General features: G+C 31.1%; 1 protein-coding gene across 1 annotated transcript; it reads right to left on the bottom strand.

Annotated features, from left to right (window-relative positions):
• Positions 1-3,629: 3,629 nt before the first annotated feature.
• On the bottom strand, positions 3,630-11,448 carry LOC127705434 (ETS homologous factor-like). The gene is made up of 5 exons (XM_052209747.1): positions 11,309-11,448; positions 10,109-10,246; positions 8,327-8,443; positions 4,679-4,871; positions 3,630-3,784 (listed from the first exon to the last, which is right to left on the bottom strand). The coding sequence occupies exons 1-5, from the start codon at positions 11,400-11,402 to the stop codon at positions 3,703-3,705; spliced, it is 624 nt and encodes a 207-aa protein (XP_052065707.1). The 5' UTR covers positions 11,403-11,448; the 3' UTR covers positions 3,630-3,702.
• Between the last annotated feature and the right edge of the window lie 13,406 nt (positions 11,449-24,854).

The raw sequence follows: 24,854 nt of genomic DNA, 5'->3' as shown, positions 1-24,854 counted from the left end.
TAGCATAGATAACGCCAGAGGGGTTACGAAATATTGAGTAAAAATGAAAAGTGAGAAACAAAAGAATACGTGACATATGTATGGTGATAATCCTTTGAGTGACTTGGTAGGATTACAAAAGGGATCCATGTTAAACTTTTGACACTAAGTAGCAGAATAGTACAGGTTATACTATTTCAACCCTAAACGGATTTAATTACGTTTAATATTTAGGGGTATATTTACAAAGGAACAAATAACGTAAAAAATTCTCTTTTTTTCATTGCAAAGAAAAGGCAATGAATCAATACAAATAAGATACAATAAGAAAGAACTACTTATAGTAAAAAAGGGAGAAACAGTTATCACACTGTATGGCAAGTTCTCGAGTTTAGACAAGTTGCGAGTGAAATACACAGATTCCTACCTATAGGAAAAATAACACTTTATCGTGCGTCCGAAGACATTTCCTGGATTTAGTTTCATCATGAACGCTCAATTCCAAATATTTAAAAGCCAATGATGTGTTGACAAAAGATGACTTAAAAAAAATTGCCAAATTCATCTAAGGTCAACTTTGCCTTAGGGAGATGGAACCTTTTTTGTAGTAATAATTGTAAGTAATATTAAAAACGGGAAAAAAAATAAACAACTGACAACCACAAACAAAGTTTCAATTACATTAAGTATGTAGGTTTGTCGTTTGTTTCTGATGAGTACTAAATAATTTCCTGTTAAACTCCCTCGGTGGATGAACACATGAAAAGACGAAAAAACACACAACGAAATAAGTATAATCATTATGCGTCAGATCAAAATCTCATATGTGTTAAATAATAATACATTCAAAGTGTTTTTCTAATACAAAAAAAGTAATGAAGCTACGTAGAAAGATGTATAAAAGAGAGGCAGAAGATACCCAAGTGATATCATAAATCAAAAACGAACTGACAATGCAAAGACAAAACGAAAAACGACCAAAATACAAACAACAAAATACAAAATACAACATAGACAACTAAAGACAGATCAACACGAAGTCTACTTAAAGTAAGGGGTGATCTGGGGTGACTTGATTAACGCGAAAAAAATGATTGATCGACTTTTTAACGTTCTGAGGCAAATATTGAATGCACATACAGGGCATGAACAATACAGTACTGTACAATTATTATACAATAAGCATCTTGAGGTCATCATGTGGAATGATGGACACGAACTCGTGTCGTGTTAAATGCTCTTCTTCGACCTGAGTTAAAACAAAGTGTGAATTTTGGATACATTGAAGACAGAACAAGAAAATCTGATACTAAAATCAATTTTCGATGAGCAAAAATATGAATTTGGAACGACATCTTACTGTGAGACACTGAATTATGACTACCCATTATATGTCGGGCTTAAACTGGTTATTATGATTAAACAGAAACCTACAGAAAACGTTTGTATTGATTTTTATTAAAACGTTTCCGTTATAAGAGGGGGGGATTAACCAAAGGGACAATAAAAACATAGTCAAAAAAACACAGGAAAAACATGACCAAAAGGAAAATGAAAAAGCACAACCAGACAAAACAATTCATAATCTGATGTTCAGTAGTTGTCGTTTGTTGATGTGGTTCATAAGTGTTTCTCGTTTCTCGTTTTTTATATAGATTAGACCGTTGGTTTTCCCGTTTGAATGGTTTTACACTAGTAATTTTTGGGGCCCTTTATAGCTTGCTGTTCGGTGTGAGCCAAGGCTCCGTGTTAAAGACCGTACTTTGACCTATAATGGTTTACTGTTATAAATTTTGACTTGGATAGAGAGTTGTCTCATTGGCACTCATACCACATCTTCTTATATCTATAAAACACTAAACAGAAAGATAAGGATTGATAAACACTGACACCAAAACCAGTTAGGAAGAACAGTGAAAAGTGTAAGCAGTTCCTATTCCCTGATGACAACCGTCAATTTGATCACTTCACAAAAACGAATCTGGTGATCAATCGTAATTGGTGGTGTGTCATGAATTAGAACCGTTAGGCAAAAGACATTAGGAATACTTTCTTAGAATAATACTATACCTAAATATAGAAATCCACGAGAGAGCTCTAGAATAACTTCTTCGTATGAAAATGGGATACACAAAAACGGTGTTTGATTGATCATACAAAACCAAAATAGAACATCCTCAAATGAATTAAGCTACAACAATTGTTACTTGCTGCTTCATGACATTCAGGAGTAAGTGAAAAGACTAATCCCTTTGAACTCATACTAATATGTCATGGTGGGATGATATATCCAAGTTAACGGCTAACTTGTACACTAGTAAGTTCAATTCAAACTCAACGTTTCAGTAAAGTACAAAGCATGTATGTTTCAAACTTATGTAGATTTAACATGTTCCCTTCCTGAATTTGCATGTTACAATTACCACTGTTCATCAAACAGTTCCCATCCATCAACCATTATATAATGACTGCTTTATCATTTATCACATACATTCTGATAAGCTAAACGATCTTTAGAGAAGAAAAAAAAAAGTTTTGAAAAAATACCTTTTCTTCTTAAGACAATGTCTGCACAAAGTCAGGAAAATTACAGTTGTTTTCTATTCGTTCCGTTGGTTGATAACGATTGATTATGTCAGTTTTTATGGACTTCCCCCTCTTTGAATTTACCTTGGAGTTTGGTATTTTTGTTAAAGAAAATAATATTTCTTTCTTGTCATATAAGTAAAACAAGATACTTGCGAAAAAAAACAAATGAAAAACAACAACAACATAAACTTATTTACATACGTATACTAGTATATAATTTAATAAAAATAACTTGGAGTGCCCTGTCCTCAGCTCCAAGTTAATATTTTTTTTCTTTCTTTCGTCCTCGAACAAACTTTTTTATAATCTTATACGGTTTTGTCTTTAAACTTTATGGTTATAACATTTCACATGTAAACGTGTATCTAAAAATCCATGGCTTTCCAAATTTGTTGCTAAGAGCGTTTTATGAGATTTTTTTGGAGAAGGTTATTTTCATGAAATTTGGTTATCTTGACTATTATTTAATACATCTCTTTAAATTAACACCGTGTTTGTATCGCTGTAAAGGTCAACAAACAACAAATGAATGTCGTTATCTATTGATTAAAACTGTGTATACCCAAATAGGCCTAACTTATATGTTAATGTGTTCAAGGTACTAGACCTAACAACACTATTATTACCTTTGTATGTTCGCTTTGTAATTATAGTGAGTAATACAGAGTTTCACATATGGTTTGAGCACGTTTATCGTTGGAAACTGTGTTTAGACTTGTTTGTATTGTGTTGATTGGTGACTGTTTCATTGACTAAAACGCACATCTTTTAGTTTTATTTTTAAAAGTTTGAATTGCTAATTGTTTTTTAAGATATTTTTGTTGAATCGTCTGAAATGAGGCCTTCTGTTTGTTGTGATTTCGAAACGAAACATTCAAGGAATATAAATCCAAAATGATTGACATAAAAGAGGCGGAAGACAATCAAAACTAATAAGTCGAAGAGAGAAAGGGAAAACATGGAAAAACACAAAAAAAACTACAGGGCTTTCAACAGTCTATAGAACACTACAATCTTAATAGTCAACCAAAAAAATCAAAATTTATAAGAATATTCTACATTTAATGTCATGTTTTGCTTCCATGAATATGAACATATGAAGTGTACGTATACATAAATATATTTGGTGGATGTTTACCATCCGTCAGACATTGGTCCAAACTTGTACACAAGTCTTTGGGGAACTTGTGTCAGAATCCTGTCCTTATAATAATTCCTGAAAAGACACCATTTCGATTTAATAACAATAATTGTTAATTATCAAAGCTATCGCATTTGGTATACACAATTAAATATCACATATACTAAAGAAAAGTTAAATTGGAAGTGTTACGCGTACATTTACTATAGATGTTATAATACCTTTAAAAGGTACACATTTTACTGCACCAGATGCGCATTTCGACAAATAAAGCTCGAACCAAAATATATCTTACACAAACGTTGAATAGCTGTTATGACCAAAAACGACACAATGTAGATTTATCCAGAACAAGTGATAAAGCTATGCTCAAGGGAGATAATTCCTTAATTTCAAATGAGTTCCTAAGTTTTTTTATGATATAAACATTCACAATACTTCTTTTTTTTTAGATTATGTAAACATGTGGTTATGATAAGTTTGAGAAATATCTTTGAAAAAAAGTAAAAACATAAAAATTCAGAAGCAATGTAACATTACAAGTTGAATGACAGACAACACGATGCCAAGCAAAAGAAAACAACGCTTAAAATAACTGTCCTTTTAACTCTGCACAGAGAAAAATTAATTTTGAGAAACACGAACTCATCAAAATCCGATAGTAAACTTGTTATAAGTTGCTTCAGACGGGGAAGAACTTCCTGCTCGTCTAGTAGCATTCACCGTTTCACACATATTAAAAGCTATAATTAAACGTCAAAATACAATCAACTCAAGACAATCAGACGTCTTAAAATACTGGAAACTAAATATCATCCACTGTTTGCACATTTCATTTTTAACTTCATCGTTGACTTTACATCCTTATGCTGTATAAATGGTCAATAACAGTACGGAATCCTTAATTTTTTGCTACTTGGAATTTTGACAAATCAGTTTAGAACTGTCATACATATTTAAATATTTTACCTCATTGCACGACTCATCTTTTCATACGTCATGCCATCGTTGTTCTTCATTTCTCCCCACATCTGAGCTATATCTTTACTTCTCAGGATTTTGAACTCTCCAGTACTCCGGTTGGTCCATTTGATATGAGAAGGATTAAATTTTAGATTTGTCAGAAGGCATAGAAGAAACTGCCATAACCGAATGTTTCCATCTGGATGTAAAGAAGTAAATCAATGAAATGCACAATGTTCTATATTAGTCAAGTATATTTTATTCGTATCGTTAAAAGCGTTTTTTGTGACTACTCTTCGAATGAAAAGTTGCTCAGTGAAGGGTTAGGAAATCCATACAATATAAACACCCGAGGAACAATATGAAGAATGTGTTTGAGGACACGAATGTCCACGCTCAAGCTTTGTTACAAAAATTGGACGGACGGACGGACGGAAAGACGGAAAGACGGACGGTCAATGGTAACACTTAATATCCCCGTCGCATACGGCTGGGGCATAGAAATATAGCTTACAAAAAATACTTAAGAGTTCAATTTTACCGTTGGACTTTGCATTTGCAACGTTCAGTTTGTGAACTCCATGAAATTAAAATTATTAATTCTGTTTGTTTTCATTCATCCATTTATATTTAATCATGTATTATTTTAATGCGTTTGTTTATAAATCAATGAAATTAAACATTAAAGATTAAAAGATAGTTTCATAATTTAATATTTGCTGCAACCTGATTACAAACCGCTATAACAGGATAAATTTCTGATGGACTATAAATATACATGCAATTATCCTTCACCTGTCGAACTATCACACTCAATATAAAGTATCTTTCTGTGTTTATATTTGCTGTATTGCTGTTTCATTGACGTATATCTTGCAAATCATTTCATTCATATTTCGGTAAGCAAACAAAGGGACAAATATCTCGAATATGCTTAACCGCGCCACATGTTTTTGTGCCTATCATGTCCAAAGTCAGAAATCTCTTAATGTATTACGTCATTTTGGGTAATTTGTCAATAATGGCAGGTTTTTGATAGTCTCTGCTAAACCTATTCCCTTCTCGTCTATACTCTTGGCAATTTAGAGCTTTATATTTGATGCATGCCTATTGTTGAAGACCGAATGTTGGAATGTTGTTGTATTTAATTTTTAGATTCTAAATTCACATTGGGAAGATTCACAGTTACTGTAAACCAACTAATTTTCGTTGATAATTTATTTCGCGTTTATCCCTTTCTACATCACTTTGCGGCGATTTAATTTCGCGATTTTCATATTTACTTGAAGTAGTTAAATAACAGGAAAAAGGCACAATCAAGGTCTAGCGGCAATTTTTCCTGCTTCCTGTTTAAAAAATAGATACAATAAACACTACACCAGTAGGCCGAAACGTGTTTTTAATTATTGTTATTAAACCTATATTTACATGGTACAAACAAACCCATCATAGATACCCGGATAACACTTATGTACACCAGACGCACGTTTCGTCTTCAATAATGCCGCTTCACATACATGTATCTTCTAACGAATACTTACGGATCACACCAATTCACGGATTTTTACAATTTGCCTACTTTGACGACCAATCTAAGTGTTGTTACGGTTTATTACGGCTTACTACGAGTTATTACGATGTATTTACGAGTTGTCAAAAATAACTACCAGCAACTAAGGGACATTTTACGAGAATGTTACGGATTGTCACGAGTATATTACGGAATCATCATAGCTTTTTAAGTGTTTAGTAAAGACTGTTTACGTGTTTTAAGATTGGTAACGAGGAAGTTACGAGTATTTACGAGTCATTACGATTGTGCAGCTTTTATACCTATCACCAAACCGTAAACAATACGTAAGAAAATGTAAAGTATACGTATCTATTCAAAAAGTACGCGTTATTACACGTAAAGTGCTCTTATATCTCGTAACAATCGGTAAAGCCATCGTAACAAGACCTGAATGAAATCGTTAGCAACACGTAAGCAGTCGTAATAATCCTTAAAGAATCCGTAAACAAATCGTAAACTAACGGTCACAAATCACTAAAAAAAATTGTAACGAGTCATTTACCAATACTTGCGAGCAGTTTACGGATGGTTACGTGTTGTTGCGAGCGGTTTGCGATAATTACAGATTGTAACGGGTTATTTACGGAATAATCAATCTGTGGAAAATCGTAAGAAGATTTTTGACATGTCAAAAAATTTCCCTCAACTTCCACGTATCCTTAAGAGTGTGTGCTAGTTGTTGCTAGCTATGACTAGTTATTTAGGGATACCAGCGAGTCATTTACGGATGCTTGTGTTTGACAACGATTTGACGATCCGTAAGGACTCGTAAGAAAAATCCGTGTATATGAAGGACGCATAAAGTACAAATTTGAAGAGTATTGAGGACCAAAAATTCTGAAAGGTTTTGCCAAATACAGCTATTGTAATCTTTTCCTGGGGTAGAACATTTTAATATTTTTAAAAATTCTAAGCTTTGTAAACAGTTAATTTAAAATTCATGTCAACACAGATGTGCTGACTACTGGGCTGGTGATACAGAGTTAATTATTGTGTAGCTGTGATTAATTTAATTTTGTGTTGGCCCAATGTCAATCAAATAAAAATATTTAATCGTTCAAAATATATCAAAATAATTAAAGGCACTAAAGTAATTTTGAAAGCAACTTGCGATTGTCTTCAAAACATATCTTTGGTTTAATACAAATGAGCTGCGTCGGATAGAAATCGACCTTATGCAAATGAATATTAATACATCTTTTGAAGCTATTTTTAGTTGAAAACATCTCTATGCAAAATCTTTAACTGTTTGAAAATTTATATAAGAACCCTACAAAACAGACCAAAATTCATCTTTTATTTCGTATTTGATTATTCCAAAATCAATCAAAGTCTATACATGTATATATATACGTGCACTTGCATAAGGTCGATTTCTATCCGACGCAGCTCAGATATTACTGTTATTGAATTTTAAAAGGCAAATTGTTGTGGATTACAACATGAATCTTTTTGAATTCCCAAAACGTCTTCTTAGCTTTCTAAACAAACCTCAAAGTAAAATTGAGTAATGCCGCTTTGTATTATCACTTAAATTTTGCATAATTTTAATACGTTACCAGTTTAATATGGTAAAATATTTTAACGATGCAATTTTATTATGTAAAAATAAAAATAATTTCAAAACATCAACAGCTGTAATTGTCGTATGTTGGGATGATGTTTCCGTGACATATTGAACGTCTTTACCAATAAAATATGTAAAAATTTTATAAAATAAAACAAACCAAAATGAAATGAAGTCATATACAAGGTAGTTGACTTCAGGTTTAATTTATTTACAACTGTAGCTTAGCTAATTATAACAACAGGTTTACCTCCCCAATTTATTTGGGAAAATGCCTGTATAAAGCCAGGAATAACACAGTTGTACCAGTCGTTCCGCTCATTGATATAGTAGTGAGTTTTTGTTTGTCTGGTTTTATGGACTACTACTTCATTTAATATACCTGAAAGTTCGGTATTTTTGTTTCTTAATACCATTGAAAATTTTGATTATCTCTTGATTTATCAAACAACTTCTTGGATTAATCGCCATTTTTGTTAATATAATAATGCAATGAAAAAATCGTTAAACTTACTTTGACGATTATGTTTTGATGAAAATATATGTTTGTGCTTGGTCGTCTTTTGGAAATCTTCTGCCGCCTTTATTTCATTTGCATACAAGGGTACGACTTTCGGAATTGGTCCTAGTTCTACAGTGGAAAAATATCAATATTATCACAATATGCAGTTCTGTGTGCAAAATACATGAAAATTTGAAAAGCATGACCACTTATTTATATCGAAGGAACCCATTAAACTATGTATGCATAAGTCACCAATGCCCCGAGTTGTAGCTGTCATTGGAGTTTGTAGATTGTTGCGTTTTCTAACAAGTAGTGAGTTATTGTTGACCTTTGAAGTCCCTATCTTAATCTTTTTTTCTTGTAAATGCTTAGTACGTATGTTATTTTCGAGAATTTTTTTTTTAAATATTTAATGTTGGCAAGCAATTTTCCAGTAGCTTCTCGTTGTTTATAAATGTAAGGTTAGTTTTTGATTACACACTTCCTTCCTTATATGGCATGGTATAACCTTCAATAAAATACTACAAGGCCGATGCCACATTTTGATGGTCTTATGAAGGATTTTGATATCAGTAAGAGGCAACCGTTGTAAATCGATTAACAAATTTCGTTATTCCATTTGGTGTGCACCAACTAAGAGAGAAAATAACCTACAGGAATCACATTAGTTCAAACTAGGGTACGCAGGGTTCATCGAGTGGTTAATGTTATCATGCTTTATATGCATCAACCGCCATCCCAATCCAGACTCTTTCAAAGTTGTGGCGATAGGAAATAGGACTCAACCGGTAAAGTTTCAGATCGGAAGTCTTTTCTTCCTATTGATAGGGATGCAAAACTAGTACATCTAAACCTATTATGAAAATATTCATTTGATATTGTTAAGATTTTCTACTTTCAGATACCGTCGGGTATTGTTTTATTTGAAATCTTATCCTGCTGATAAAAACATGATAAAGAGTTATGCTATTTTTGAAGAGAGATCAAAAGAGGGCTATAAAGAATTTGCTTAATCAAAAGTTTTCTTTCATTATAAATACCAATAATAAATTTATATTGTCAATTAGTTGAGTATGATAACGAACTCATCATAGCGACCAGGATTAAAAATTGGATACGCCAGATACCACTCATCAGTGACGCTCGAATAAAAAAACGTTTAAAAGGTCAAATAAAGTATGAAGTTGAAGAGCATTGCGGACCAACAAACCGAAAGGTTTTGCAAATTACGGTTAAGTTAATCCTGGAGTAGAAAATCCTGAGTATTTCGAAACCTTTAAAGTTTGGTATGAACAATACATTTATAATTTTGACCAAATCAATGATAATTCATGTCAACACAGAAGTGCTGGGAATGTGTCTTTATTTTGTTAATATTTGTTTCTGTTTAACCTATTGAACTCATAATTACAAATTAAAAAATACAATTTCTAGATTTAGTTTGAATGGAATTGTACATGATGAACTGTAAGTATTAAAATAAGGAGATGTTGTATGATTGCAAATGAGCCTTATATCCACAAGAGACAGAAGGAATATGATGTCAGGGTTATACTAAACAAGAAAAATGGCAACACATGTTTACGTACATAATAAAACATATGCTACATGTAGTACCACGTATGCGAAAACGTCCGTCATTTTGCGGAAATTTTACTCATGATAATTATGGCAAACGGAAAACGCACGCATAAGACGTATCAAATGAGATAGCATAGTACCAAAGAGAAATTTCGTTTGATTTTGTAAGCATGTTTCCCATGCGAGATACAGAATCGATATTTCACAAACCTGTCTCCGATTTTGCATAAATGTGTAAATGTTTCGATTCGTCTTTGCTTAGTATATCATACGGAAGTCCGTGTAGATAAATGACATTTCCATTTTCTATTTCATCAGTTGTCGATGAAGGTTCTTCATGATAACCATCTGTAATGATATTTATTCAAAATGATTATATACATATGAAAATGTTATACCAATGTTAAACAGATATATATGAATTAAGGCAACAGTAGTTTTTCCGATATGAAAATATCATAAATCTATTTAAAAAAACAGAGGAAAATTTTACCCAATTTTTAAATAAAAACATACAAATGTGTGCAATTAAAATCTAATGAGATCTATCAAAAAGAAACAAAAATATAAGGAATTGTATGAACTCTAAAAGGAGCAATCATTCGAGCCGACAGGGGAAATCATGTTTCATCTACACTGCGAATCCACATTAGGTCAAAATTTTACAATCGGGAATAGGACACCAATAGTAAAATTACAGATCAGAAGACTTTTATGGTATCTGAAGATCTTAAACTGCGACATATGTCACTATACACAGTAGTTTTTTTATTTTTACATTAAAAGTAATAGACGCTCAGACTTTTAATAATTAAAACTATATCCCATAGATATTAGAAAGAAGTTTGTCCTGGGTATGTATTGACTCAATATATTTGTGATACATGTAGGTATACATTTCATACATTCGGCATTTGCTTATGCTTGAAATAAAACCATGAGCTTTTGCCTGACTTTAAATATTCTAATTATTCTATTCATATAAAACTTTATTACTATGTACTGTTTTAAAAAAAGAAATTAGATTTTGTAAGAATTTAACAAACAGTCGCAAAGGACGTATCACCTAGTAAGTGCAAGTTTTATTTAGCCAACATCACTGTTATTCATATTGCTAAAGATTTTAATCCGAATACAATTTTTGAATAAACACGCTTCACGATGAAGCTTATTAAGTTTGTTTAGAAAGATTGATCCATCCTGCTCTATTTAATCTATTCAACTGCCTTATCTTCACCTTACATTGCAGCATTATATTTCACAGTAAAGTACTTTCGTCACTAACACATACATCAATTACTGCGGTAAGACATAATTTCTATGCTATCTACTGCTACAACGAATGATCGGACCAATTAAATACATATTGGGAAAATAGTAAGGTCACTGGTCAGATGGTTTGAAAGTTACCTTCAGGCACTCCAACTTCGTTTAGAAAATCACCAGGACCTTGCAAGTATCCCTTCGTACAAACAGTAGAATCTGAAGGCTCTGGATGATACATGTTGGGCACAGTTTTATTCGTCAATGTTGTACAATATTCCAGCTTGTTAAATCTGTAACAATTAGTTGACGATGTTACTATTTTATTCATGCAGTACATATTTGTATAAAAATAACCACTTCGTGATATAAGAAATATAAATATTTGTTACCCAATACAAGCATGTTTAATATTTCCTGTTATCTGTTTTATGTATTTTGCATGCTATTAAAATATTTTGTTTCGACAAATATTATATTTTGGTGTTTTAAAAAATGAAAACATCACTGTATAAATTTCATTCTTCTGAAGCGCTTTTCTCGATTTACCTTCATCAAAGACGAATATTTGAAAGCCAAGTTTATATAAAAGCAGAAACAGTTGAAGAGCTATGTAACCAAAAGGGACATAAAAATGATAGCATAATCCATGTAAGATAAACATTTCCTGCGGGGTTGTGAAAAGTAAAATCACAAAAATACTGAACTCCGAGGAAAATTCAAAAAGGAAAGTCCCTAATCAAATGGCAAAATCAAAAGCTCAAACACATCAAACGAATGGATAACTACTGTCATATTCCTGATTTGGTACAGGCATTTTCTTATGTAGAAAATGGTAGATTGAAACCATAGTTCTTAATAATTTATAGATTTATCAAAGAACAATTTTCGAAAGGTTTGCTATAAATCATATCAGGACCGAGGTAATGACTACTGAGCTGATTATGCTCTCGAGAACCAATAGTCCACCAGCAGCAGTATCGACCAAGTGATGTAAAAAATGAAAACAAACCTCCGAAGCGCTTTTCTTGAATTTTACCTATACATGTATCATAAAATGCATGCGATAGAGAGCGAAAGGAATTATTCATTTAGAGATGGATTGATTCCAGGACCTCTGAAAGGGTAATCAGTGTGACATTATATATTTTAATTATCATAATTGATTAGCTATGACCTGAATGACTCTAATTAAACGAAAGACAGCAGAAGAAACAAGAAATTTTTAGTCTTAAATCTAAGATTTTTTATTAGTTGTTATTGGCTTTGAACTAGCTGTCAGTAACTGCGAGTACTGTCAGATATGTACTTAGTGTCTTTTTTGTTGTTGGGATGTATAAGTACCCTGCCATGTCCGGTCTGTGTTTTTGTTAGATGTATTTCTGCTTTGTGTCGATCTGATGAGTGAAACCCTTTTCAACTTATTTTTATAGTTTGTTCTTATGTTGTACTGTTACAACACTGTCCCAGGTTAGGGGAGTGTTGGCGCCTTCCAACTAGTTTCCCCTCGCCACATTCTGTATGTGCCTGTCCCACGTCAGGAGCCTGTAATTCAGTGGTTGTCGTTTGTTGCTGTATATCATATTTGTATTTGTTTGTGCATAAATCAGGCAGTTAGTTTTCTCGGTTCAATTGTTTTACATATTTCATTTCGGGGCCTTTATAGCTGACTATGCGGTATGGGTTTTGCTCATTGTTGAAGGCCATACGATGACCTATAGTTGTTAATTTCTATGTTATTTCATTTGGTCTGTTGTGGACGGTTGTCTAATTGGCAATCATACCACATCTTCTTATTTTTAAATTATTTAAATGAAATGAACGAAAAAGTCAAAAGACAATCATTATTTTTATAATATTTCAATGTTTAAAAGAAAATATCAGAATGAACACATAACGAAAGTGAACACCTTTGACAGGCGTTTCTGCTTGTCAATCTTGACATCCACAGGTGATGTCTGTGTATAGAGGACTTCCGTTAATAAAATCAAAAGATCAAGGGTGTACAAAAGACTAATCTTTCATTTCCGGACTAGTGCCTTTATTTACTTTATAATAACGCATACCTTTTTAAAAAGGAAAAGGTGTAAAACGTAAATTATAACGATAAGTATAGCTAGAGACGCTCACCCTGTCGGCACTGCCTATTTTTACTTCGTCTGAAGTAATGCAATTCCTCCATATTTTTTCTCTTTTGGTTCGTATATTCCAAATAAATCTATAAGTTTTGAACATCGGTAAACTACTGTTATCCCTGTACTTATTGTAAGGTTTAATAATTTAGACAGCTAACTTAAAACATTGCGTGCGTTTCAAGACTGGTCGTCTGAAATATGTCTTACTATATAAGAGCTCTGTATCTGATTGATTGATTGATTTATTGTTGGTTGCTTAACGTCCAGTGACAAATATTGAATGCATGTTCAGGACGACCGTATCTGAAGGGCTGCTTCTTTTAAAGACTGGACATATGAATTAAAATATCATTAATACGCATAAAAGTTGAAACTTTTGATTATTGCAGAAATGTGAAAATAATTAAACAAACCTGTTTCGAAAAAAAACTATTCTTAATTCTCTGGATGAAGAACTAAATACAACAAAATCTCCAAATCCTGAATGAAACAAGTTTAGGTTAAAATAAATGAATATCACTAAATACAGTTTGAATAAATGTTCAAAGGAATTCTTTTCGATCATTCATTTAACAAATCAAGAATAAAAAATATACAAGAGAACATCCTATTTTAGATAATTGTGAGAATTATCTTGTCAGTAAATTGTCAAATGAGCAGCAGAAGTAGCCGATTGGACAGAACCACAAGAATGTTTCTCACGTTTCTCACGATATCATATAAAATATATATCAAAATTTGATTCGTTTATATATCTGATGAGAATAAAATATATAAATAAACATTTTTTTTAAAATTGATTGACACAAGATTTAATCGATTGATAATATTTATACTTCCCACTTCCCTCAAACAAAAACGGCTAGTGAAAATAATATCAAAGTCAATCTCCATGTGTAATAGTACTAAACATCTGTTGCCGTTAATAAAGGCAACAGTAGTATACCGCTGTCAAAAGTCATAAATCGATAGAGAAAACAAATCCGGGTTACAAACTAAAACCGAGGGAAACACATCATCTATATGAAGAAAAACAACGGAACAACAGAAACACTGAGGTGCAACAAAAACAAACGCCAACATACATAGAAACGAACTATTTGATAAAAACGTAAAATTGATGTTTATATTATTTTGTGCTATTATTTTTCTAATCAACCCTTAAAACAATAATTAATCTTATCTACATTAGAATATACAGTAAAGGTTAGACAAAAGTCTTTTGTTGTAAAGAAAATTAGAATGACCAATTTAGAAACAATAGCTTCTCAGATTGATTATATGTTGTTGTGAAAAGAAAATTATCTAGAAAGGGGTGAAATAGCAAAAAAGGAAGCAGAGTTTTAATTGCAGCAAAAAAATATATACTTGAAAAAATCTTAAACATTTATGATTAACTTATGTCAGACATATTTCTCGTCATTACCTATTTGACAAGGCAGGATCTGCTTACCCTTCCGGAGCACCTGAGATAATCCCCATTTTTTTGTGGGCAGTCTTTAGTTTTCCATGTTGTGTTATGTGTACTGTTGTTTGTCTTTTTGTGTTTTTGTCGTTTTTCGTTTTTTGTCATGGCATTGTCAGTTTTCGACTTCTATGTTTGAACGTCCCTTTGGTATATTTCGCCTCTCCTTCACATGTGTTTGTCTACTAAACCCGGTAGTTTTAGAACTTTCAATTATAACAAAAACTATGAACAGAAAATGCTAAGAAAAGACACATTTTAATGCAATGTTTTCTTTTTGGAGTTGAAACCTTAGTTTGAATAACACCACATATGTATAATAAAAAGTTATTTTTAATGACTGCATAATCTATATACTAAATTCAATTTAAAAAATATCGAAAAAAAAATATTAAAAAGTATATCATTTAAAACTTACAAGTGTTTAGCTCTGTGGACAGTTTTATTTTTAAAGATATCCACAGAAACGCTTGCAAAGGCTTCTTTTAAGTTTAATCAACTATATCACGAGCTTAGTTTGCCCATTTCATCGCAATACAGATCTGTATTCAACAATAAAAGGCCAAGGTCATATGACAAACCATCAATGAGTGGAAAGTCCATATGAAATATTTTAAATACACCTTGACCTAAACCCAAAGCAACATGTCCTATATTTTAATAACTATTGTCCATCTGAAAGGTAAATTACCCGAAACTGAAATGAACATTTTCATAGATTCCACGTTGTGACATAATGTTTATGTTTAAAAGTAATAATGTCATAAGTTGAAAAAGAATCTTTAAATCACAAAAAACCTGTTTCATGATATTAAATCCTCAACCGTTTAAAATTGAATTTCTTTTTTCTTTTTGAATGATATTTTGTTAAGCCATAACATTGAATTAAGTATTTATTTATCAAAATCTGATGAACTTACGTTTTTGAAGAAATTATACCATTATTGTAGAGTTAAATGCTTTGCTTGTTCTCATTTTATTGTATGTTATATATTTTCTTTTTTTATTATTTGTCCACTGATTAAAATTACAAAGGGTAGGTCTGAGATCAAAAACAAACTACTTTACGCATGTGCCAAGATGGGCAGTATCAATATATGTTATTTGGAAATGTTGGTGTGAATGGTAGACCTTTGATAGTTTCTGTCTAATTTATTAACAACTTTTAGAGACACAGAATGATTTAGAGCTTGGAATATAGCATAGACAACTGTATTTTGTTTAAGATTGTATGTTTGCATCTATTTGTCTTTATGATTATTTTTATTGATAGGTTTCTGTTGCAATTTCCATCAACCCATGTCTCTTTTTATTGATATGGGCAACACTCATTTTTGCATTTTGGTGTTGGTAGATTATGATGGTGAATAGTTGTTTAATGCCCAGTGACAACTGTTACTGACACATAAGGATAAGAAAGTGTTAATGGGATCTGAGATCGATACGCAGAGTCGTATTTTTAAATTTATAGTTCACAAGTTTATGTTACATTTTTAAAGGAAGACATGTCAACCTATTTTGACACATTATTTTGATTCCAAGCCGACATGTCTTTGCTAAATATCGCGTGTTTAGCGGAGAAGCCGCAAATCATTTTAAACAAGACCTGTTAATTTTTGAAATATCTTTAATTATTTCATTGTAATTTACAACATTAATTTCAACATTTTATGGTTATCAGATGTACTCGAGGGTTTTATTTTACCCCCAAAAAATATAAGTTTATAAATAAATACATTTTGTTTAAATTCATAGAATTTTCGGAAATTGTATTTGAAAAATCCGAAGCGATTGGTAAAAAATGTTCATTTATTAGTAAAATGAGGTCAAGACCGTATGTATCATTTTTATGATATTTGGCAAGATATATTTTTATCAGTATAATCAAATGTTCAAACAAAAGCTTCATAACAATCAAGTTGTCCTGAAATTTAAAAATATAAATAAGAAAATGGTACGGAAAAATGATTATTATTCAACTATGGTATTGTTGATTTCTTGTCATGATAGGAACTAATTGATGGTTCTAGCGTTTTGTGGCATGCTATAATGAAAATGCATAGTCCATCAGCGCTTTATCGTGAATGTTAACGTCGACATCCGATATTTTCTTTTTATTCGACTGCCATTTATCATTTCAATTAGTACAAAATAAACTGTCAGTTCTATTGTACCTCGCTATCAAAAGGATGGATTGAAAAAACACTGAATATTTGAAGTTTTTTTACATCAATATCATCAATTTGAACTATATGAATGACAGTATGCATTTAAAATGAATTTAAATTACATTAGAAGGCAATATACTGCACATATATGAACTTACGGTATGCCACATCTCTTTTATTTTCATAATAAACAAACCCAAATCGCGAAAACGATATGAATATGGTATTTGGTTGTAACTCGAAAAAAAATCTTCAATTACACTCGGTTTGATGATATTTACCGTTAGGGTAGCTAATGTACCCAGATCTCTATGAAAGCTATCATTTAAACTTGAATATGGTTGGGTTTTTTTCACTGGAACTCCCATCACAACTAAAACTCGATAGTTGCATTATCATATATAAGAACTGTAGATAATTTTACTCTACGATTATCCAGATGTATAAAATAAAAGAGTTTACGAAACCAATAATTCAAGTATGTCGTTTTTCGTGAGTTTTCTCTCTAACATTTCGTTATTAAGATTTGTCAGATAAAGAAAGAGTTGATGGAGTATTCTTGAAATTATTTGACTCTACAACATAATAATGTGTCTGTGCCAATGATTGATGTAGCTGTTGATTATTTGTGTATATGTTTAAACTGTTTCACAACTCAATGTGTTTTTTATTTTATATATAATTCTTTGCTTGTGTAAATTTTGATCAATTATGTTACATGAAGACGATTTTGTGAATTAATGAATTTGCTTTAATTTTTTATGGCATTTTCTTTTGAAATATAGAATTCAGGTCACTATGTGCGCCTGCAGCTCGACACGAACGTCATCGAGATATAAAAAAATCTGCCTGAAGCATATTTTATCTGTAACTATGATGAAACTATGACAAATTCAAAAATAATCGTTCCTTCTGTGAAAGTCCGAAGAAAATAAGTTGTTAATAAAATTTGAAGAGGAAAATGAAGTTTAAATTTACATAAAAAGATTTGAAAATATACTGCTAAAGTCTGTATTAATTACACTGGCAAAATTTAAAGAATTCAAGTTTGGCTGTCTCAATTAAAAAATTAAACATGGTTAACAAATTTATAAGTGAAAAAAATAGACGAAACTAAAAGACAGTCCAGAAAATACTACAGGGACAATCAAGATTTAGCAGCATTTAACCTACAAAAACAAACGATTTTAAAATCATTCGCCCTCGTTGCTGAATCATTTATCTACCGTGTATATCTCCACACCTCTTTTAGAAAAGGTGAAATTAAACATCATTGATGAACAAAAATATATGGGCGGGTCAACGATACAAATGCATTAAAATGGTAATACAAATTGATAGTGTTACATGTCAGAAGGTTTAGATTCAGAACATTCAAGATAGTCGGTTATAAGTCAGTAAACAAGATTTGTTTACTTTGGTACTTGTATAGGTGCAAATGGAAGATTTAAACTAAAATCGTCAATGGCAAGATCATGCAACGCTTGATTGTAGTAGTTAAAGTTGCAAAAGATTTATTTTGAATATAAGAGATGATTTGGACAAACTGATCTTTGTAAATGGGGAAACATTTACAATAGATATAAGAAGATGTGGTATGAGTGCCAATGAGACAACTCTCCATCCAAGTCAAAATTTATAAAAGTAAACCATTATAGGTCACAGTACGGTCTTCTCACCTAACAATAAGTATAAAAGGCCCCAAAAAAGTTTACTAATCTATAATGAAGGATGTTGCGTTATTAAATGACACAAGACCTTAGTTGGCAGATTTTTTTTTAATAAGGCGCGCTTTTCTGTGTCATTTTTATTTCAATATCAAAAGGTCTAATAATCTGTGACGGGAAATTTCTAATTTGATGGTTGTACTATTTAGATAAATTATTTCACTTCTTTATTAATTGCTTTTTGCGAATTATTATCTTTCATTATCTGCACTACAATAAAGCAAAATTTCACTGTTTTAAATCGAACATTTTTTTTATCGCTCAACTGGATTTCTTGTCAAGGTACTTTCCCTCTTGAAAACCATGATGACCAGTCATTAAATATTTCCTTGCTGAAAACTGAAAAGTTCTTTCATGTTTGATTTGCCCATGCACACTCAGTTCAAAAAATTACGACGTTTTTGTCAATAAAATTATTTTAGGAAATTCCAATTAACTGTTTGAACACATAATTTACATTATAACCAGACAGTGATTTTTTTTAATTTAAAATTGATTAAAGAGAAATTAAATGAGTAATGATAAAAAGAATTATAAATGAAAGATGTTGTCTTAAATCTTGAATACATCGGGGTTTATTTTCAACAAAGAGTGAGAAAATTTTGAAAAATGGTGGAGTCGTTGTCAATTACGTCTTTGGCATCCTCTATGGAAAGATTTTCCAAAGGATGAATGGAATTTCGATGGGTAGCGTTCCTTGCGGATTAATCTATTCTTTGTATGGCGTAGAATGTATCAAAGAGTTATTAGCTATGTTATTATAATACTACGATTTTATAACATTATTTTGTAATTAAAATGTAAAGACCATTTTCGTTCTTGTGGTCAATTTCTCTCCTAAGGAAAACACTATCAATAGATATCAAATGATAATTAAATTAAATTTTTTATGACAAAACGTGGTTATATCGAATTTGATTTGCTTCTGAAAGCTTTAGTCTTTAACTTTTCGATAGAGCGGATACACTAATTTATATAATGATCAGGCAGGGTTATTTTCAAACTACACAACATTTTTTTTTACAGATATCCTTTCATTGTTATTTAACGATCAAAGATAAGTATAATTTTTGTGTGTCATAAATAATTACGAAGATACCTCATTGAGAATGCTCTATGATCTCTTAATTGAATTGCGATTTTGACCCTAAATAAATTTGACTTATTTCCGGTGTTACTCACTAGGAAATACGACCGATGGCGTATGAAAGAAGGATATTCTTAACCTTCCTGGGCACCTTGAAAACTCCGTTTTTTATGGGAATTACATAGTATATAGTTATCTTCTCTTTCTTCTTCATTAGTGTTTGTGTTCGCCATTCTGATATACCAATTTTATTGTAGAGCTATACACCTTGTGTCTTTAATTTTTACTAGATAAAGTATTATGTTATGTAATCTTCAAATCCAACACTTCCAATATTGTTGTAGAGAATGGGTAATTATCCATTACCTGAATACAGATTTCTCGTAATCCTCCTCTTCGAACTAACGAACTCATGAACAGAAGAAATTAGATGCTTCGATAAAATACCTATACCGGCGCTGCGGCTTTTGTACAATTGTCGAGAGGTGACGCATCACAAGTACAAAGAAGATCTGGCATCAACATGAAGGTACTACTAATCCATTGACGTCTGTTCGTATTTCTATTTCAAACTAACCAATCATTTTTAAAAGTTTGTCCTCTTTCTGTTTATAAGAATCTGATAAAAAGAGGAGAAGATAGAAGGTTTCTTTAGTCTCTACACTTTTTACCTTCACTAATTTTGATATTTTTGGGATTATGTTTAAACCATCTATCCCACTTATCTTATGATATTAGAATATTACCCTTTCCGTTGTATTTAGCATGCTTTCACAATGAACAGTATATGAAGTTAACACAATATTATAGAGTTTGTGTTTTTTATTAGACTTTTCCCAGGGTTACTGTTCACATGTTTCAAAATGGTGAATCTGAACTACTTTTTAAAGATTAGCTGTCGCCATCATGATCATAGTCGTTATAGAATAACTGTGTTATGAGGGTACACGGAAGGCAGATATCATTTTTGTGATTGTCAAAGGAAAATTTACTGAATATATAATGTGTTCGGGGTCTTATTTCAAATTGCAAACAATATTCGTGAGAATAGGGACAACATATCGAATTTTTTTATATTTTATCATAAGCATTGTCTACTACATAAAAGGTTAAATTTTACTATAGGTCTTTTACAAATTAATTTTTTTTTATGAAAAGATTGAAAATAAATCAAATTACCTATAAAAAACATAAATTATTATGAAATTTTATTTTTCTTAAAAATAAAGCAAAAGTCGGTTTTTAATTCAATGCGATATGTACAATCTTCATTATATGCTAACAAGTAATCTTGAATAAATTGGATAGTAATTATTTACAAAAACAGCGTAAAATTTATGTTACTCTGGTAGTTTACTTGCAATTGTTAAAAGATCGATATTGGAAGTGATTTTATGATATAGATGTCACTTTGTAAAAGCAAATCAGTCAGTAAATCGCAAATATAAAATATAACAGCGGTCAAGTCCCACATGTTTCATTTACTTTTAATAACGAGATTTGACTTTTTACAAGATCATGCGCATTAACTGAAAATTCATCAAACTACTTTATGTATATTCCAGTATCTAAGTGTTCACGGTTTGTTTTTTACTTAAGTGATCCATCAATAGTAACAGGGGTTAGAAAATCTTAATGTGTGAATGCCTGCTGGTATAATATCTTAGTCGAATTATTTTGGTAATCGATACATAAATGATGCTAACATTTTCTTAATATATCATCTCCAACACAAATGTTTCTGTTCTTAAAAATGAAAACAACTCGTTATAAATCTAATGCGTCCGAAGCGCTTTTATAGATTTGCCTGAGGGAGTTGAAACCTCAGTTTCTTTATAATTTCAAAAACGGACAATTTTCGAAAGGTTTGTTATAAATCATGCCAATACCGAAATACTGACTACTGATCTGATGATAACCTCGTGGACTGATAGTCCACCAGCAGAGGCATCGACCTAGTGATGTAGAAATGATTTAGTAATCATATACAAGTGCGTAAAACTAGGTTGCACTTGTGCAATAAACCTATATAAAACAAGACGTCATTATAGCAAAGTATCTAATTGTGCAGATCGACAAATCAAGAATAACACAAATGAGAACGCAATATTAAGGCGATGGAAGTTAACTGATGTTAAAAGAACACATTTGCATAGTGAGGATGACGTCGGAATTAATCAGTTTTACATCTTTAATTTGTCAATCCAAAATTGAATACAGGTTGTACATATTTTTCTTTGTTATAGTAATTGTTATTGATATTCCTACTTCCCTTTATATCAACAGCGATTTTTTTTTATGGGAAATGAAAAGAACTTGAGCTGAATATGTATATGCAAAAAAACTCATCATACATATACAAAGAGAGAGGATAAGGATACGAAAAACACATTCAACTTGTTTAAGTTGAATAGAAACTGACAATGTAATGGCAAAAACGAAAAACAGAGACTCTACAAAACAAAACATGGAAAACTAAAGACTGAGCAACACAAACCCTATAAAATCCCGGTGGTAATATAATGTGCTCGGGAGGGTTAACATATCCTGTTACAAGTACAAATTCATTGGGATTGTTGATTTTAATATATCCGTGGTCATTTATGACACAGATATTCCATAACGGTCCACCAAGTCATGGTGTCGTCCGTAAAACTTTCAAAGGTATGAATTAAACATTGCTAATTGGAACCTTTGATTCAATAGCTTTCTTGTTAGCAATAACCTTCTATCAAGAAAATTATGATAGAAAACGTAAGCTCTAGAATTTTGTATCAACTAGGCGATGTACACTGCATGTGTATGTCCTGATGGATTGTTGCTATACATAGAAAGTATCAACTTCACAAATAATATATGATGGCCTTGAAGTATAGATTATAGGTACTGACGATGTTTATCATCTTAATTACGTGTCGTAGTGTTCTTTTTATTTGTCTTTGTATATTTTTTAACCTTTAATATTTATTCCATTTTTGGTAATATATAGTTGGCGTGGCTCGGTCTTTATGCATCCCGCCATTGTGTTATTTTGCTATGGTCAATTTTGTATTCTTGTCTTTCATTTTTGCTTATGTACTTTGTCTATAGAGTGTCTATATGTCATTTTGTTTGTCTTTGTTTAAATAATTATTTGATTTTATAGTGATTAGGATTATAACACAATATGGACTGCTATACCTCAATTTTTGACATTTTTACCTATTATGTCTGGTGGTTTTTTGCTCACACATTTTTGTCAATATAAGTGAGAGGTTAGCTAGCTATAAAACCAGTTTAATCCACCATTGTTTACATAATGAAATGCCTGTACCAAATGCAAGTCAGGAATATGACAGTTGTTTTCCATTCGTTTGATGTGTTTGAGCTTTTGATTTTGCCATTTGATAAGTGACTTTCCGATTTGAATTTTCCGGTTCGGTATTTTTGTTATTTTACTTTTCAGAATTGGGAAGCTGGATTCATCTCTTTTTTCGTAAAGTTTTGTTTTTAACTGACCTTCATTGTCGATTTCTAAATGTAAGTCAAAATATGAGTCAGTATTTACTGTTTATATGACATCTTTTATTTCAAGTTCGAATTTTAAGTTTAAGTAAACTCATATTTGATTATAGTATCTGAAAGTTGTTATGTTATCAATAGGAAAGTACATGAAAGGTCAATAAACTTTGTTGAGACATCCTTCCTTCAAATAACTTCCACAAATTATCAAAAATAACTGCCATTGACATTGTATGATAAAACGATTTTTATAGTTTTTATCTGTCATACACTTTGGTATAACAAATTTTGTCATAAATTTCGTATTTAAATGTTAATAACATTCACCAAATCTTGTATTCAATATAATAAAAAGAGGAATAGGTAAATGTTTGATATACGAGAAAAGAGTTGAATATTAGAATCAAAGATATGTGTGTCAATTTTCTGATTTTACTTGGTGCATATTTAAGACCGTAGGTGCAAAATAAACAATATAAATATTCACTCACCAGTGACACTTGTGAGATACCTAACTGATTTGAATGCTTTCTCTGAGTAACAATATTTTTTTACAATTTTTAAAAGGTAAAATAGTCGTAAATATTGTTCAATAATTTTTGGTATATCAAACGTTTTTAAGAGTAAACCATTACATATCCTCTGTGTATTATATATTTATGATACCAATCTGATATTAGCTATGGTTATACAAATACTTATATCAATTAAAAAAATAAGAAAATGAAAGAGTTTTATATTCGAAGCAACAGTAGTTTACAGATGTTGTAATCTCATCATTCTAGTTGGAAGATACAAAACAAAGTATAAATAATAAAAAAATCGCATGAATTCAAGAAGGAATGAGATCGTGTGTGTCGACAGAGTAAGCGTATATTGCTATGCATCCATCACCCGCAATGCAAATCCGAACTTAATAGGTAGATAGTAGTTTTTTATGTGGTATTAATTTGTTCTGCTCTTATTGTTTATATATTGTTAATGTATTTATTTGTCGTTCCAAACGTATTTGAAGACAATACGAAGACTTCGATTATCACAGAATAAGAGTTCATTGGTACATTTATTTATAAAGGATGAGAGAGGATATTCAATCTATGGTAGAAACCAGATTTATTGTATGTAAAAACTTTTCCACATTTTTTTTTTTTCAATCAATCGCAATTATTCGAAAATAATTAGAACCTACTATTGGTGGAAAGTCAATTTGCAAAACGTAATGATTTTTTTGTTTTTTATTAAATTCATTTTTGTATAATGTCAATGTGTTTATTTACAAATATTGTCCATATGATACATAACTGATGATTTGGATGATAGTTATCTTGGGCAGGCATCGGTTAAATCTGGTCGTGGTTTGACGCAATAATATCAAACGTTATAGGAAAGTTTCACACGACATGTAACATATATTTTGATGCATACTTATCAATTTTGTTTAATTTAAATCAAATAATAATAAAAATGACAAGTAATACATCAATTGCTCAAAAGCTTTGAAACATTTGTTTTATTGGGATTTTCTTTTTTTAAAATGTTAATGATTTGATGTCAGAACTGTCAATCTTTAGAATGGAAATAACGATAAGTTAAAAAAAGTCAATACACTA

This window comes from Mytilus californianus, unplaced genomic scaffold (assembly GCF_021869535.1).
Source record: "Mytilus californianus isolate M0D057914Y unplaced genomic scaffold, xbMytCali1.0.p SCAF_6, whole genome shotgun sequence".
NCBI classification, from domain to species: Eukaryota; Metazoa; Mollusca; class Bivalvia; order Mytilida; family Mytilidae; genus Mytilus; species Mytilus californianus.
Note: the sequence above shows the minus strand (reverse complement) of the source record. Positions and strands in the feature narration are given on the sequence as shown.